This window comes from Rhea pennata, chromosome 5 (assembly GCF_028389875.1).
Source record: "Rhea pennata isolate bPtePen1 chromosome 5, bPtePen1.pri, whole genome shotgun sequence".
Taxonomy (NCBI): Eukaryota; Metazoa; Chordata; class Aves; order Rheiformes; family Rheidae; genus Rhea; species Rhea pennata.
In genome coordinates this window covers 37,780,776-37,799,107 of record NC_084667.1, presented here as the reverse complement: position 1 = coordinate 37,799,107, position 18,332 = coordinate 37,780,776, and the positions used below count along the sequence as shown (strand labels likewise).

The 18,332-nt window shown below is 39.9% G+C and overlaps 1 protein-coding gene across 1 annotated transcript in view; it reads left to right on the top strand.

The window, feature by feature from the left end:
- The first annotated feature begins 773 nt into the window (after positions 1 to 773).
- PTPN5 (protein tyrosine phosphatase non-receptor type 5) overlaps positions 774 to 18,332 on the top strand; it is a 44,940-nt gene continuing 27,381 nt past the window's right edge. The window contains exons 1-5 of the mRNA XM_062576258.1: positions 774 to 818; positions 8,343 to 8,524; positions 9,407 to 9,526; positions 11,410 to 11,493; positions 15,412 to 15,650. Of these exons, the coding sequence (XP_062432242.1) occupies positions 776 to 818; positions 8,343 to 8,524; positions 9,407 to 9,526; positions 11,410 to 11,493; positions 15,412 to 15,650 (668 nt within the window). The 5' untranslated portion in view covers positions 774 to 775. The remainder of the gene's footprint in view (positions 819 to 8,342; positions 8,525 to 9,406; positions 9,527 to 11,409; positions 11,494 to 15,411; positions 15,651 to 18,332) is intronic.

Sequence of the window (18,332 nt, the reverse complement as noted above, 5' to 3'; positions counted from 1 at the left end):
CTCCTCAGCTGGCCAGTCTTCCTCCAGTAGAAGGAGAGGAGGGGGAGGCAGTTTGTCTTGCAGTCTGATACTTCTTCTCTCCAGCTCTCGCTAGCAGCTTGTGGGCTTGTTCTTGTATGTGACCCTGCAGTGTTACAATAATGGCATGGATGAACATGAACATTTTTTCTGACTTCACCTCTTTTTCTCTCCTCCCACCCATCCCAGATGAAGTGGCAGGTGGACTGAGTGGGAGCAGTGTGAAAATGAATGCAGAGAAAAATGTGTGACTCAGTAGTTCAGTAGGGAGCTGCTGAGTAGCAAGGCAGCTATTCTCCTCACACACTCCGGCATCAGGCTCCTGTTCCCTCAGAGATGAGAATAGGCCATTTAGGGTTGGAGCTGTGCTGCCCACGAGCAAGAAGGGACTGTATATTCTTTTCAGCAGAACTTACTTCAGGTAAAGAAGGAGGCTAGAAGGTGTGTCTCCTTCTGCAAAGTTTTTTCTTTTATACTACTGAAAGCAAAGAGGCATTGGACTAGAAATCTGTAGATCTCATTTCAGTGCCTGGCGTGATCACAGATTTCTGCATGATTTTATTCCTCACTTTCTTTTCTCTTGATATGTCTTTCCTTTTTGGTAACTAGTTTGGCTCAAGCAGCAGCCAGTTTCCACCAGCTGAGCTTGAAAGTAGATCTGAAAGTTCAGTGCTTTTTCTGGCTAGTAGATGTCACCCATTTCCTTCTCTGCGCTGTTGTTTCAAGAACTTTGTGAAGAACATTTACTTTTCCCAGCATGAAGGCTGCTGATTTTAAGCCTGCTAACTGTTCGCAGACACGTAAGTGCAAAGGACAAACACTGGTATTTCTGGGTTGTCCTCTATCACACTGGAGTAGATTAACTTTTTTTTTTTTTTTTTTTCCCTCTTTAACATCAGGGAGGAGCATTGCAGTGTCTAAATAAGCATTTTTGTAATGATACAGAAAGTTTATGGTGTTCTGTTACCAGCTTGTGTGCACCTCTGTGCTCCTCTTTCCGAAGGGTGGACTGAAGCAGATTTTTCTCTATCATAGGCTGAGCAATTGGAGGTAGGCACTTTGCATCTGTGGATGTACTAACCCAAAGCTTATTGTTTCAATGCTTTAGTATAAATTATTGTCACAGAATTTTTCACAGACCTATGTTCCAGAGTTGGATCTTCTCAAAGAGCAGCTGAACTCTTTCCTTCCCTTTTGACTGGTGTAGATAACATGCAAAAAGAACTACATAGGGATAGTGTTATCTTGAATCTTCAGAGAGCCTGCAACAGTTTCACTGAGAGTTCTGAGCAGCTGCTTACTATTGATGAAAACATCAACCCAAGAATCAAGAGAGAGTAAATTAAATATCAGTAATCTTGTTTACTTCCACTGTGATCATTTTGGCAGATGTTCAGCTTTCCCAAATGTAATACCGGAATATTTCAGTTGTTCCCAAAACAACTCTGCATGCTTGCAGCTTATTTCTGCTAATTCTTAATGGTATAGCATAGATACAGTCGGTGCAAACTGGAAGTATTAGAAATCATTAGTTGAATCTCTGAACGAGTAATGCGGGAGACTGACAGTCAGGTCCCTGGTGTATACACCGAGTCTGTTGTTGAAACTTTCCCATTCCTCTGTATTGCGTCAGAGATGGTAATCAGTTGCTTGGACCTCTTATTTGGATTAACGTTGTCAGGTTTATTTATGCTCTAAGTTCTGTTACACATTTTAGATTTCGAAGAGAATGGAGTCTGCAGTTCATCCTCACTGGATGAATCCAGTTAGCTATCAAACTGATTTTAAAATTGCCTCAATACCTTGCAGTGTTTAGTGGTAAACTCAGTGGGATGTATGAATCTGTCCAAGTTCTTGCTAGCACTTGAATTAAGCTGTCTGATACGTTCTGAGGTAGCTCTCTATGTGGCTTCACATTACAAATGAAACATTTACCAAACACAAGTATTTGGCAGCTAGAATTTGAACTTTTTTCAGATTAGAATCGAAAATGTTGAGGCGATTTTGATTTGTTTTAAATCCCTTCCATCTCCAAGCACACTGTAGCAGATAGCAGCAAGGGGCATTTTGGATTGTTTTGCTTTGCAACTTTTGATGCAGATACTTCTAGGGACTACATGCTCTCTTCCCAGAAGCTGTTAAATCATACTATTTGGAAAAGATACATATATCAGACTCTTGAACAGCAGAGCAGGGTTCCAGCAGAGAAGAAATAGTTGATGCTGTATCATGACTGGAAAGGTACAAAAAACATTATTAAGGGAGAAGCCAGAGAGAATGAGGTGCATTCTTAGTATAACTGCAAATGTGGCAATAGCATTCTCACTGTTTTCAGCACAGCCTTGAATGTAAGTGTTAACATAACTTGTTAGATGAGTTAGGAATGCAGAGAGCATCAAGAAGAAAGAGTCATCTGGATGGAGAGTTATATCTATCTGTAGACAGCAATGACATACCTTCTGCCATTATGTTTAACTGTTTAGTATCTGAAATTAGCTGGTTAAGTAGAGGTTCAGTAAAAGTTTCTTGAGTTGTAGGATGGTGGCTCACCAGTCAGTTTGCTATGGAGTTCCATAGTTCCATTTCTATGGAATGTAAATACACAAGTTCTGTTTAGCATCTATGACAGTTCTCCTTCATGTCTACTTCCTCTCAATACATGCCACAGTGCAAAAAAAAAAAAAAAAAAAAAAAAAAAAAAAGTCAGTCCATCCTTCCCTTGCTGCAGTGTATTGCAAGTAGGAGAGAGAATGGCTCCTCTGCCACTACCTTTCTCCTATTGCTCCATTCCTCCAGCAAATGAGCTACCTTTTAACATTCCAGCACAAGTTACCTCTGGTTCATTTGCACTGATGCAGCTTATATGTGCCTGGCTGGCATTTGGACTTCTGCTGCAATCATTGTATCTTATGACCTGCAGATATGCAGAGTACAATGCTAGATCTATGTCCGGCATGTGCAATTTAGGTGCATGTAAAAATAAACAATTGTTCAGCAGATCCATGTCAATACATTCATCTAATCATTCTCTAATCAGTAGCAAGTCTCACTAGCAGACAGATGGAAATCAGACAATGATTTCAACAGGCAGCTACATTTTGGTACCTGAAGATGCAGGGGTCATATATGGATATAGGTCTCTAGGGTGAGGTGTTTGTAATCTTGCTGGACTTGTTCATACTTTGCAATGCTTCCTCATTCTGGGCCATTCCTTCAGAATAAAATTCTTGCCAGGCACAGAGATCGTGAGGACGTAAGCAGATTCAGAGGGATGTGGGTCCTCCTCACACATGAAATACATGGGTGACAAAGCATCTGAGTTTGCTACAGCCTGTTGACTACTGCAGCTTGAGTTGACAGAACAGTCAAGGCCCATTTTTTCCTTCCTATTCTGTGTATGTGACAAGTAGTTCCACAGAGCTTATGGTCCAGGTTAGGCCTTCTGCATGCCCTAAGTTACCCTAGCTCAGTACTGCCGCAGGGGGAGCACCCATACCGAGAAGCATGCAGTGAATGATCTTACGTATTTTCTTGCAGCTGTCTGTCCTGTGACAGCTGCTTGGACTTTCCAACCCAGAGAATAGGAAATAAGATTTTTTTTCACAGTGGGAAAAGCCTGGAGAATAGGAAGCCAGGGCACCATTTCTTTTCAGGACACTAACCATGGTGTTTGTCCTTTCTTGATTTCTCTTGAGAAATGCTGTTTTAATAGACTATTGTGTAAGTACCAGAGACCCTAAGAGTTATCACTACCTCAGAAGCCACCACTTGAAAAAAAAAGTTTGTATTTTCTTGTGAAAAAGCCACTGCAACCCAAGATGTAAAATTCCCACGGGCACAGTATAATGGATGTGAGTAAAACTTAAATGTATAAGCACTATCTTTTCATTGCTAGTTTACACTTTGTTTCACTATTACAAAAATCCTTTGATAAGAAGCAAGTCTTTTCATCCCCAAAATTATTATATTAAATTCAGCACCTATGCACAGCAGAGGACAAAAGTTTCTTGCGAAGTGCAGACATCAAGAAATACAGCCAGGATACATGGTCCTTGGGGTGTGCTTTTTTTCTCTGAAGGCTCTAAGGACGAATCAGTTGACTTCGGGGAGCAGCTGATGCCTTGCCCACAGTAGCATTAAATTAGATCTTGTGCTGTAAGACATTGTTGTCTTATTCATCATTACAATAGCACTCTTTAATATTTCATTTAAGTCTAATATTCTGAGCACTTGTTTTTCAAATAGGTTGTATATACTCTTGGTTTATTCTTCCGTCTTTTATGTACTTGCATATGGGGTCAGAAGGAGATGGAGTTACAGGGATTCAGTATAAAAATTCTCTGTATTAAGGAAGCCAGCTGTAACCTTGTGAGTGGCTAAGAAGTTTCCCTGTGTAGACTATTGCACAACAAAGTGTTGTGCCATTTGTTTCTGGCAGCTTGTACTGGTGGACATCTTTAGAGAAAGAGTACAGGACAGATAGATCACTGGTTTGATCCAAAGGGTTTTGTTTTCCTTGAACTGCAAGGATGATGTCTGAGCTTATGGAGCTGTTTGGAAGTTTTAGGTTTTAGGTTGCCTATGGCTGCTACAGATATCAGAGACCTTTTATTTCTTCTGCCAAAGGAACTTGCTTACAAGTGCAGGCTTGTGGCAAAGGAGAAGTACTTGTGGAACTCAGATCCTGACGTTCATGAGGCAGGAATTCGGGGGCATGGGATAAGGGTGTTAGATTTTCATGCAACCAAATCACTACCAGAAGTGAGGCACAATTCACCCTCCTGGAGGTAGTCATCCTTCTGAGCCATCTCAAGACCTGCCTACTGACCTTGACATAAGAGATTTTCTGACTTGTCTGTCCGTGGCCTTTCAAGACAAATGCAGAGCCTTTTAGGACAAATAGTAGAGGAGCATAGGAATGCAGTGTGGAGTGTAAGTATTGTTTAAAGCTGAGATAGTTAAATCAGTACAAATCCCTAGGTGGGCACCCCTACATTTGTTAAAATCTAATCTTTGGTGATTTATCTGGAATAGTAAGTTTTTGAGTGGACTTTATTTGTGTACCCAAAACATGAACCTTATTCTGCTTTTTTATACGAATTCTGGCAGCTCCCTAGTATTTGAGTTCTTGAGCTGTTTTACTGTTATTAGTGAAAATATCTATTGATAGCAGCTGAACCATGTTGATTCAGCGAAGTTGGAATCCTGGACTCTTTGATATGTAGAACAGCTCTCTACCTTATGCAGTAAAAATAATTGATAGTAGTAGTCTATTGTCCTTCATATAGAGCAGTTATAAGGGCAGTGCGACTCCTATAATTGTAGCTTATACAGCTGTTGCTAGACAACATCAGAAAACTGGGAATTGGCTTCTTGGCTCTGGAGAGGTATAGATTCCCATGGTTACACAGAGAGGTATAGGTCCCCGTGGTAGTCTCCTAACTTTGATGCCTTTGTTCCAGAAAGCAGTGTGATTAAGTGGTTTAATGTCGTAGCATTAGAGATGAGATTCTATTTCCAACTTTGACAGAAGTGACCTTGAAAAAATCTAATGCTGTTGCAGAAATAGAATGGGGAAATTACACTTACCTGCTGCATAAGGCAAGTAAATGAGCTTTTGGTCAGTTAAAAAAAAAAGGGGGGGGGAGGTCCTGAAATAAGAAATACCTTGAGTTATAAACACTAGTTAAAAGATGAACATGAACTCTGCATTCCCTGACTCTTCACTCTGGTCATCTTCCTAAAGATATTTTAGTTCTGCTTTGCATGGATTGTATCTTAAACTTTATGGAGCTGTATCTCACGAAGAAAGTCACTAGGATTTGGAAGCAGTAAATATTTGTCGGCCATTCTCGGGGTTATAGGCGCATTGTTTAATGAAGGTAAAGGAAAAGTAGGATTTAGAACATTCTTAGTGGAAAAGAAAGGCCAGAGACTGTGGAAGGAAGCCATAATAAATTATATGCCAATAGATTTTTTTTCTTTTAAGATTTATATCTCAGCCATTTGCAAATGTCTTTTTGCATGGATGGCAAAAATTGCTTCTGACTGCAAGATTCTGTTCCTGCTAAATTTCAGATTATTGCTCCAAAACACAGAATATAAACACTCCCTGCCCCTAATAATAGAAGAAAAAAACCTGTCAGATACTAACAACAATTTTCCTCCTCCTCTTGCCCAAATCCAACACTTCGAATAAGGCATAAAACAGTTTACTTGGAAAGATTCAGGTTTAACTGTTAAGTTTTAACATATGATATCAAAGGAGAACAAAGTTTGATGATATTTAGGTAGCCTTAGCTATAAATATGGCTGCTATGTAATTCTCTTGGAGAAATTGAGACTAGCTCTGCATGTCATGGTGTTGGAGGTCAGATGTTGAGCCTGTAGTCTATGGACTATGACTCACAGTTGTTCCCTGGACACAAAGGACTGCATCTGGGCTCTGTGTCTTGGGGATTTTGTCATGGACTGTAAATTACTGGCTGGAGCCTGAGGGACAGAGAGGTAGAACTCTCAAGAGCTTTCTACCTATATTCCAGAAATTGTCTGTTTTCCGGTAACAAGCATCGTTTTCAAGTTGTTGTCTTCCAGCATTAAGGGTATATAGACAAAAGTAGTGAGAATTTTAACACTGAGAAATACAGTCTGGAATTGTTGCTATTTCTGATCTCACCGTTTTCATTCTTTGTTTTTCGATCGTTATTGACCTTTATTTAATCTGAAGTCATGATAGCATTTGTGGAAATGTACTGAGTCAGCGAATGGCAAATACAGTCTGTCAGTTACTTTCAGTATTATCTATGGAATCTACATGCATGTGTAAGCGTATGTCTGTATGCACATTACCTGTGCTTCTTGAGAAATGCCTGTATAAAGACCTCTACCTAACCAGTTGTATCTAGCATACCCTGCTGAAGTCCATAGTTGTACAGCATCTCTGCACTCAGATCTACTGAGGCCATCCCCCATCACAAACTGACTGGCAGTATTTTGAAATGAGAAACCAGTAACCTGGGCTGTTATTAAGTACCTGGTAGTACCTTGCAATTGTTCCTTGTTGAGCCATCTCTGGGAGAAGCTGCATAGTCACTACATAGCAATAACCTTCATGTCATTAGGGAGCTGTGGGAGCGGAGAGCCTTGGGGCAAGCCATCAGCATTTCTCATGTGCCTTGTTTGCTCATGTGGGGATGTCCTAAGGCCTCTTCCAGTGAAGAGGGGGAGAAAATCACTGAGTGGGAATAAGCAGCTCGTATTCCTGTTTACTCTTGCATTTTTCTATTTTAGAAATTGGAAAGGGATAGTCCTGTGAACCCTTACTTATCTTATCGATGCCCAGACTCTCAACTGGTACGTGAATCCCATGTTTCATTTAGTTGATTAGAGCTGTGGCTGGTTCATCTGACCTAAAGTTACTTTTCTGGGACACTTAGAGAAATGCCTGATGAAAAGAGCATTCTGTAGAAACTCAACATCAGCAAACACAGGAGCGTCAGCAGTGTGGCCTTTACCTTGAGCACACATGGCTGGCTTCGGTTACTGTCTTGTATGTAGGTCAGCCCTTGCGGTTTTCCTCTTGTGGAAAGATGTAAATCAGTAATAGTTGCATTGAATGGGTCAGATATGTCACTGTCAACTCCAGCTTGTAACTACATTTACTTCTACACAGACTGCATTCAAAATACTATTACTGGGTGACTAGCCACTCCACTGCATATTCCCATTGAATGGAATAGCATTACAACATTATTAAGTAGCTCTTGAGTAAAAAACTCATTCAAGAAGTTACTAGAATTAAAGTCTAATTAAATTATTAGTGCATTGGGACACCCTGACAAAACTCAGAGTCCTTCAGCGCTATCCAGACACATAGAAAGTGACAGTTCTACCCCAGAAATTTATAATCAAATCAGGCAAAAAGCAGATGAGAAAGGAAAAAGAGAAACTGAGGAAGAGTGGGACGAAAAAGGTTTTTTGCCAAAGGGTGTAGCTAGCAAATAACACAGATAGTTCTTTTAAAACAGTAAAAAACAAAAAAGTGCAGCAATATAAATGAGAATTTATTAACAACAAAGCTCAGATTCTGCACCTCCAGAAAAAAAGGGAAAATAATTTATCCACCCACGCTCACTTTTTTCTGACGAAGGCAGGTGAATACAGCTGCACTAATAGAGTGTGACGCTCACAATACTGAGCCGCACTTCCTGATGCAGAACTGAGAGGTAACTACGTCTTTGGGAAAACAATAGCCCTTGCAGCCTCCACAGTGGCTACAGGGTTACGCGCTATTCATTCCCTGCACATGTTATTTGCATGTGAAGGTCTTCCCAGTCCAGCTGTGATGGAGTCAATAGATGAAGTTGAAGGACAACAAGGACAGCTGAGCAGGAAGAAGCAGTCTGTGAAAACCTCCCAGAAAACAGCACCACTTGATTGGGCTGGCCGGTGGAATGGATTAATGCCTGGAGACAGCATGTATCTGTTTGTTCTCTCGCAGATGTTGGTAAGGCAGCTTGTCATCACTTTGAAATGATGGGCCCCCTTCTTTAAAGCTATCTTGGCATAGGAGCTTTCTTCCTTGTTCACTGTAGGATAGCAATGGACATAGTTTCAGTCCTCTCTCCTTTCTGCAGGCACCTTCCGTGGCTCTGCTTTGCAAACGGCCCCTGCCCTTGGATGTCTCAGACTCTCATCCCAGCCTGATACCCCTCTTCAAATACCCCTTTACCAAATGACCCATTTTGCTACCGAACCATCTTTTGGCACTGATATGTGCAAAAATAACATCTGTCTGGTTAAAAAGTGAACTGGGAGGGGAACCCCTTGGAGAATGCCCTTCATGGTATAGAGTGGGAGTGTTTGGCTCTGTGACAGTGTTAACTTTTAACATCCTTGCTTGTGTGGTTCTATGTGAGCTGTGGTGTATGCAGTAACCTTAAGTGGTTCAAATGGAATGTTTCAACCTGTGTGTAGTTGTGTATATGACTTTATAGGATAATCTATGTGGACATGGTTATTTATAAGAGTTTTGCATAATATGACATAAGTGTTTTAATAACATACAAAGTTTATTTAATACCAATTTTGATTTAAAATTAGTAATGCTAAAAACTCAGAATTCAGAGTTATTTCTGCTCTTTTGATGTACAGACCATCTCAGGCAGTCCTTTTGCTAGTGTAAATCAGAGTAACTTTGCTGAACACAGTGATACATGCCCTGTTAATGCTAGCTGTGCGTTTAGTCCTCTGTCTTTTATTCTTATTAAGCTACAGCTAATCAACATAAAATCAATGAGGACTAAATTAGTTAATTGTGCAGTCTTGAAATGAAAATGTTTGTTTAATGAGGAATACTCATTTATATATTTCCTGATTGATCGCACAGCTTCTCTGCATGATGCTGTGCTATAACACTTACGGGACCATCCCAGCAGCTCAGAATGCCTTTGACCTGCTGTCTTACGTGCTTACACCATTTGGACAATTTCTGTCAGATCAAGGGGAGGTAAGTTCCTGTATTTTTCTCTCGATTGAATGGTTGATGTTAGTAGCCTTAGGTGATGCTTCAAATAACATTGTCAAATCAAGTATATAACATGTATGTACTTATATAGTGACTGCTCTACTGTGTGTGTTCTGAAAGGATGGAAAATGTTTTCTGAAAATAGGTTTATTTGTTCAAAAAAGACGGGCCAAATTTTTGACCATGCTATTTAATAAGAAGAGTGGAGTTTCAGTAAGGTGCAAATGATTGCAAATTAAACAGAGAAATTACAAAATCAGCCCTCTAAGGCTTACTCCACAGTAAAGAGAAAGATGGAACTTTATTTATTAGGATATATCGAATTTTAGATTCTGGTAAAATGGAAGGAGCCACATAAAGCACGTGAAACACAAGATGCACCATAACAAAACTTTTCTAAGTGTTTAGAGCAGATCTATATGTGGTGAAAGTATTCCAGGTATACTAGGTGTACAGACACAGTTATATCTACAAAGCTGCCCTAATAAAAATGCCTCTCACCATGACAAAACGACATATGTATCAGTATGATGAATCTGCTGGATTACTGGGGTAATTACACCCATTGCAGATTTCTCTAGTGTGGACAGGACTTTATTTAAATGGTAAGCAGGTACTTTCAAAAATCACACCAAATGTATTTGCCATCAGAATATTTACATTCATTGTACACAATCTTTGTAGTAGAGGCTGTGCAGAACAAATAGAAACTCTGACTCTTTGCCTCTTGGGCTTGAAGTAAGTGGAAGTTGCTTTCTGTATTCACTTGATAGTGTTTGAGCTACCGATCGCCTGCTCTTTTGTTTATCTGAAAGAAGTACTTCAACCTTTCTCGGTTGGATTTCTATCGCATAATTAAAGCTCTTTATAGAAGATAAGGTGTTCTGATTATCTGTACCTTATTTGCAGTGGGTCAGTCATGAACAAATCATTTCTTACAGAAAACTGCTGATTTATATCATTTGGACTTAAATAAGTTTTGTGGGTTCATTATGGAGGAGAGCAATTCCTAGAATGTGCCACAAGAACACCCCGAGTGTGACTCTGTGCAGATGTTCATGCATATCCTTGAGGTCTGTTTGTTATAGCGCTGTTTACAGTACAAATTTACTGCAGTCTAGGCTCCAGAACAGTCAAGGGGAAGAAATCTATTGACATTAAAATGAGCAAATAAAAGCTCTTAACTCTGGAAATTCTGATTTTCTCCCTAGCCATACTAATGTGTCAGAAGCAGAGTAAAATTCCTAATCCTCTGAATTCCATTAGAAGTATGTTTTGTTTTGCATGTATTACTGAAAATAGGCTGAACTCTGAACCTACTATAGATGTGGCTAGGACATTGGAATGAATTTCAGTGACACTGCTGGGGATGGACATTAACTCCTCTGTACTGTGTGGTGTGGTGTTTTTTTTTTTTGTTTTGTTTGTTTTTTTTTTTTTTTTTTGTTTTGTTTTGTTTTGTTTTTTTAGGCCCTTGAACAAATGAACAGTACTAACCAAAGCCCTTTGCCAGGAGATAAAATTACATGGATGGTGACAAGCCCAAGCTGCAAAATTGAGTCATGGATCCAGATCTCAGTGTTGCGAATGTATGAGGGTAGGGAGCAGTCTCTCTGTGATGACTGGTGCCAAAATACTGAAAGCCAGCTTTCAGATGTTCAGAGATCCTGGGGCTTGGAGATGGTTTCAATTTCAGTCATCTCCAAAGCCTGGCATTTTTTTGTTGGTAGTGGCTTTTCCACAGACAAGAGCATGGTATGACTAATCAACATGGAAAATCCATGAATGAATTCAGACTGTTTACAGAGAACACACACATGCCCCTGAATACTTCATGAATCATTGTCAATTCTGTCGTTTCACAGGACCTGACCAGGGTCGGGAGCATCGTGATATCATATGTCCTGCTGTCATTAGCTTCTCTAGGACTGTTACTTGTAGGATCTCTGGTAAGCTATGATGCTGCGTAAACTATGTTCATGCCTTTTTCCAACGAGTTTTTAGAAAATGTCCAATTTACTTTCAGTTGCCTAAGTTGATTTTAAAATAATACCTTCTGGGATATTTCTGTGTAATTACTGTCATGCTTTACATAGAGGAATCCTGACTACGCTTATCCTTGCTCAATTTCTTGATGAATTGGGGATTCAGCTGATGGCTTTTATTCCTTCCATCCACAGGTGGGTAAAGTACTTTCACTTATAATAGGAGAGATATGATCCAGTAAAGGGAGCGTCAGATATTGCTACCTTTCAAATTGACCACAGAGCACTCATTGACTTAAGGGGCAGTAAGAGTTAGTCCAAAGCACTAGTGTGCTTGTGAATGTAATACCCTTGCAGATGTAGGCCAAGGCCCCAGCTGCAGAACAAGATTAGTGGCATGACTACAATTAATCTAGTTAGCTGTCAGCTGTTTGGGAGCAGAAGGGCAGCATGTTGTGCCTTCTCTGGCACAAAGATGTGCACTAGGTAGGAAATTTAGGGGGAATTCCTTCTTTTGAGGGAGCTGCAGTTGAACATGGTTGTTCATACCTCTGTATATTGTTATGTTAGAGTTGGAGTACAATTCTGGAAAATACAGGTAGAACGTGGTCTCCTATCCTTAGAGCAGTGTGCCTTCAGACAGCTCAGGAAGCTGAGGCTGTACCATATACATGTGGTTTGAGTGACTAAACAGTAAAATGCAGTACATCATAGAGTCATAGGACTGCAGGTGGGAATGGACCTCTGGACATCTCTAGTCCAACATCCTACTTGAAACAGGACTGTCACCAGCACATGGCTGGGGACATGGCTTTTGTAGACAAGTTTTGAAAATGTCCAAGGTTTGTCACTTCTCTGGGTACCTGTGCCCAGGCTGCATGGCCCTTGTGGGGAAGAAATTTTTCCTAATGTTCGGTCTGAATTTCCTGAGCTGCAATTTGTGGCTGATGTACCTTGTGATATCAGCTGTCACTACCAAGAAGAATCTCCTGCCTCATCTCTGTAGCAGCCTTTCAAGTAGTTGCAGTCTGCTCTTAGCCCTCTCTTTCCCAGACTGAACAAGCCCAACTCCTCAACCTCCCTCGCAGACCGTGTACTCTACACCCCAGCCTTCTTCATAGTCCTCCACTGGGCCCACTCCAATTTGTCATATCCATCTTAAACTGGAGACCTTAACACTGGACACAGCATGCAAGATGCATCTTCACCAGCACTAAGTAGTGAGGAGTAATAACTTCCTTTGATCTGGCAAATAATGCAGTGATGGAACTGAACAGGGAGGGTTTCTAGATCCCAGCTTGATGGACCACAGATAGTTCCATGAAGAGTTTTATGTATTTTCTCTTTGTCTCAGCCCACTATGTTCTCTTTTTTATTTTCATGGATTTTAAGCCATTTCCTGCCTAGAAGGAGTTCTTTACATTGAGGAGTGCATTTATGGTGAAATCTTTCTTTTCCAAATGTACCCTTTTCCCGTTACAGGTGTACCTGATACATCAGTCCCACACTGATGCAGGTACTGTACAATGTGTTAGTGAGAAGCAGCTTATGCATTTTTTTTATTCAGCACCTTAGGTAACTTGTAGTCCTGTTTCATTGGTTCTGTGGGGAAGGGAGAAATTGTGACTATTTATACAGCTACTTTGTTGCTTTAATGTAGAGCAAGAGCTGTCAGGCCATCCAAGAAGACTGAGAAATAGTAGGCAAGCAGCGTATTGGACATGATACCAAGAGCATTAATGCAAGTCTGCTCTGTGCACACACTAAAATCTAGATCATTCCTATGTCAGGGAGTTTGTAAATCTAACAAATGTTAGAAAAAAAATTTCAGAAGAGCAGGCCTGAGCCAAGGTTTGAGACATGTTTCTGAGAATACCCAATAGCCAGAACAGTGATCACAGTGAAAACAGCTGGCCAGGTAGAGCGCTTAAGGCTTGTATTACTGATGCTGACTGCTTTCTGCCTCATGTAAGGACTGTATGGTGCTTTAAGGCCCAGGCAGCTGCAAGGAACCACTGCAGTGCTCTCTAGTCCTCCTAACCAGGTTTTCAGAGCTGACTATCTTTCTGTTATTTAGTTTTATTCCATTACTTTTAAGTATAATTTAATTTCCTTCAGTGTCTTGGACAGCTCTTACTGCCCACACACTTTTTTCAACCTAAAGGAAAGTGTCTCTGCTTTTAGGGCAAACTTTATATTTCTTTGGATTTACTGCTTGTTATATCACCAGTAAATTCAATCCTATGTGACCGTACCAGCTCTGCATTAGCATCTGTAGTATATAATTGGCACCTAGGCTTTACACATAGCCCTCAGCACAAGTGTTGATTGTAGTAACAACAACATGCTCCTTCTGTACAAAGCTGTGAACAGATAAATGCTTTACACTGTGAACTTGGATATTACAGTCCTTGGATATGTGTAAGAACCATAACTAGTACCGTGAGATTGGCAAGCTCCAGAAGTCATCTTAGAGATTGAAAATATAATCAGATCTTTAAGCTTCTTACTTGTCATCCATCGGACCAAATGTGGACAGATTCAGTTCAGATTTGGCCCCAGATGTGTTTAGAATAAAAACCTAGCAATTATGTTCGTATGTTTATAGCTGCAGTGTACTTTGATTTATTGCAAGAAAAAATATTCTCTTTGAAGTAATTGTCAACTGAATGCTGCTGGTTTGTGAGAGTTTAACCTTCTCTAAAGCTTGATATGGACAGAAATGAAAACTTGCCTCACTTCTTTTTATTGCCTAGGCTCAGAGGGATGAAAGCTCATGAAGATTCACATGCACAAGAAAATTGGCTTTTGAAATCTTACAGAAACTAATGTACTTTAATAGCATGGGAACTTTTTCAACACTACATGTTTTTGAAAGTCAGATACCCATTTAAAAGCTATGTAGGAAAAAGACAGAAGAGACTTTACTTAGGGAAATGTGACACATTCTCAGAATCTCCTTGGTCTCAGAAGGGTGCACAACAAGACAAGATAATTTATGTAACACTTATTCTGGGTGACGTTGGTCCTAGTTCTATGCTAGAGGGAAGAAGTTGGCCTAAGAGTCCAGATCCCACAGTTCAATTATGGACTTCAAGTTTTTAACTGATGCCTGTGTGTAAGATTGAACAGTCTAATGATGTCTCCAAATCATCTGGTGTACCACAGTATCTGTGTGAACTAATATGATACAATAATTTTAATTCATACCATTTTCAACCCTTCATTAACTCCAATTATAAACTTTATTATGTTTATGCCTTTGAACTTTACAGGATTTATTGTTTAATGTGTAAACCAGTTAAGTTACAGGACAGGCTTTGCCACTAGTCAAAAAATGATCAAGGTGAATCAAACTTTAGGCATCTTTAGAATGCCATCGACTAACACATGGATTTAGGCTACAGTGCCAGATTATCAAGGGTGTGTAGTTCAGAAAAATCATGTTTATCTTTCTTAACTCAGCTCTATCTATGTCTTAGATTTAAGTTAGGAAAGGTATAATTTGTGGAACAGTACAGTAGATTTTGTTTTTGTAAACAAGTATAGGAAGGGTTGTAAACTGAACAAAAGGACAGTGCTATCACATTGGCTTGCATATGACAGTCACAAGCACATTCTGCTTCCACTGTGTCCGCGAGTTAAGCTTGGCTACCTCTGTGGAAACATCTGTGGCTGAAAGCATGTTTGAATAGGTAAATGTGAATCCTTGTAACATGCACTACAAAGCTGCTCCTGGATAGAACATTCCTGTCCTCTTTAATAGCATCCAGTTCTACAAGGTATAGTGAATCGGGCTGCTACTCTAAAGACAAACCCTCTAGGCTGTATGGAAGGGTTGGCAACAAGCAGAAAGATTTTTAAAATGTTTGTTTTCTCCAGTTTTGGCATCTGCTCAGAGCCCGTCCAGACCCCCCATTTCCACTACAAGAGGACAGACGCCAATCTGTGAGCCGTCAGCCTTCATTCACGTACTCAGAGTGGACAGAGGATAAAAATGAGGATGACTTCCTAGATTTGGATCCTGTACCAGAGACCCCAGTCTTTGACTGCGTAATGGACATTAAAGCGGAGACAGATCCAGCTACGCTAACAGTTAAATCCGTGGGCTTGCAAGAAAGGTAGGGTAGATGCAATGAAGAGGCAAAAGCTTGGTCCCAGGTTTTTATGGGCTTAGGAGTTCTGTGCCTAACAGGAAGCTTTGTTGCCTTCTTGAATGTCACTTTAAAACACGTTTTAAAAGCCAAGCAGCTGCTTAATTTTCTATCTGCTTTCAGTCCAGTCATAAATATACAATATGCTAGCCAACAAATATGTAGTTTCCAGATGGCTGCCAACAAGTCTTGTTCAAAAGTGACATTTGTTTCTTTTAGGAGCTCTATTTCTATTAGATTAGTCTCTTGCCATTTCCTGAGATGGCAACTGTATAGCATGAAAACCACTGCAGGGCACTGAAACTTTTTGCCACCAGAAGGTGGACCCTGTTTATTTTTTTTCCTATCACTCATGCTGGAAGAGTAGTCCTTTCTCTAAAAACCAGTTGTAGTACAAATGGTCATTTGTGGTAGTTCTCTTATAAATGGGTTAATCCTAAATTAAATGAATTCCTCTGAAGTGAATCTGATAATGGCATTGGGGTAAGCTGGTGTTCACTCCTTGAACCAGCAAGAGAACAGTGTTTCTCAGAGATATTCACAACTGGGAAAAGGCAGTTTAAAGACAAAATAAAGACGGGAAGGATGCAGTATTGATTTGTGTTGCATTTTTCCATCTTCATTCGTGTATATTACAGAAGAGTCACTGTAATAGGCATGCTTTGAAAGACAGAGGCCCAGAGATAGGTGAACTCTAGAACGTGTGAATGGGGCCGTGGTAAGGTGCAGTAGAGTACTGAGCACTCAGTTGGGTTGAACTATTCTTAGAATTTCAGATTATTTCACTTTACTAGTCTTACTGTGTGTCCACATGCGTGTGTGTGTGAGTGTAAGGGAAGTAGGACACCAGACTTGGCATCCTCATCTCTAAAACTGAGGTTGGTTTAAATTCCTATCCTTCCTTCTGTGGACCACAGGAAGTCTGAGTTTACATTGTTGGCAGCCTACATCTCTCTCTATGTTGCATTCTTTCAGTTGTTTCAATGAAACAGAAAGCAGATCTTAAGGATAGAAATCTGACCAAAAAAATCTGCAAAGATCATGGTGTTATGAATAAGAACGAGATTACTGAAGGATCTAATGTAGAAAAGTATCACTTTCTTTATTCTGAGGTTTTCAGGCTTAGCTGAAGTGTTAACAGTAGTTAATGCTCTCATCTAAAACTTAAAGAGTAGATTGTCTAAAAGTGTATGATACCGCGTTTGCAAAGCTTCACATGCTGCTACTTGGTAAAAGAGGAGTGTTGCAGCAGAGGCCTTTAATTTGCCTCTATGGAGCTTATAATGTGTTTTTCTCACACTTTAATCATGGTTACATCATTTGCCCTAAAATGTCCCATCTTTTACATTATAACATTCTGCTTTAAATATAAGATTACAGTGACCTCTAGGGCATGTACCTGAGCCTGTTGATATCAGTGAGTTTTGCCATTGTTTTCATTTTGGGCAAGATGGATCTTGAAATTCGGTGTCATTTGTGCCTTTCAGCATCCCTAATTTCATTCCATCTCTTTAGAGACTATTCCATTTCTTCTCAGGTGGCAGGCTGCAGGAAAACTACAAACTATTTCAAGAGATGTAGTGAATATCAACAACAACTAAAAACTGTCAGAGAAACAAAGATGGGATATAGGAAGCAAATTGCTTGAAGTTCTCACAGTGTACACTCAAATGTAAAATAAATTCCTCTTTAACATACACATGTGCTTGAGAAGTCAGATAGTATTTCAGATTTGGGTTGTGTTCTGACAGATTTCCTTCACATCAAGCATTGGTCACTCTTTCTGTTATTGTGTTAAATTACCTACTTGCCCCTCTTTTTCATCCATCCTGCTTATCCATGTCTGTCATGTCCATAGGATGCTAGCTAAATTTGAACAGCACTGAATATCATCCTTAAGAGCAGACAATCTCATTTCTGCATCTTGAAGAGACATTAATACCTTTATATGCATAGCCTCTTCTACCTTAAAAAAAAAAAAAAAAAAAAAAAAAAAAAGGAAGAAGAAAAGCATTTGTTACCAGTCAAATACAGCTATTTCTAGGGGGGGAAATGTAGCAATTCAGCAGCTCGCAGAATAGGGTCAAAATTTTATAAAAAGTGCCTCTAAAAATTCAATGTCTACCACTATTGGTTATGTTTCTTGCAAGATTTTTTTTTCCCCATGACTGAATCATAGTAGGAGGCTGCCTGCACATCTTTTGGAATCACTCCTGAATCCAGAAAAAGGTTGTCATCCTCGTAACAGCTTCTGCCCTTCTCTGTGAGCTAGTTGTGCATGTATGCATACGTATTTTTCAACAGCCCCTGCAAGAGTTCCCAAGTAGATTTTGCTGACTGAGAATCATCAAATATAGATCTACTGTGTGGATATATAGAGTATTACAGATAGTAATCATCAAATTTCATGGTGGTGTTACTATTTTAAAGATTCTTAACTACAGATTCACTGATGACATTTGGACCTTACTTTTGTCTTTAGTATGCAAGATTGACAGAAGCTCAGGAGAGCTTTAAAACTGTATTCAATAAACAGTGCTTGGATTTTGGCTTCTTTGTTTTATAGCATGGCTAACTTACATGAATGTCACCAACATTTCTGCACTCAATAACACTAGAGTCTTTAGCATCACTGTCAAAATGTTAGGG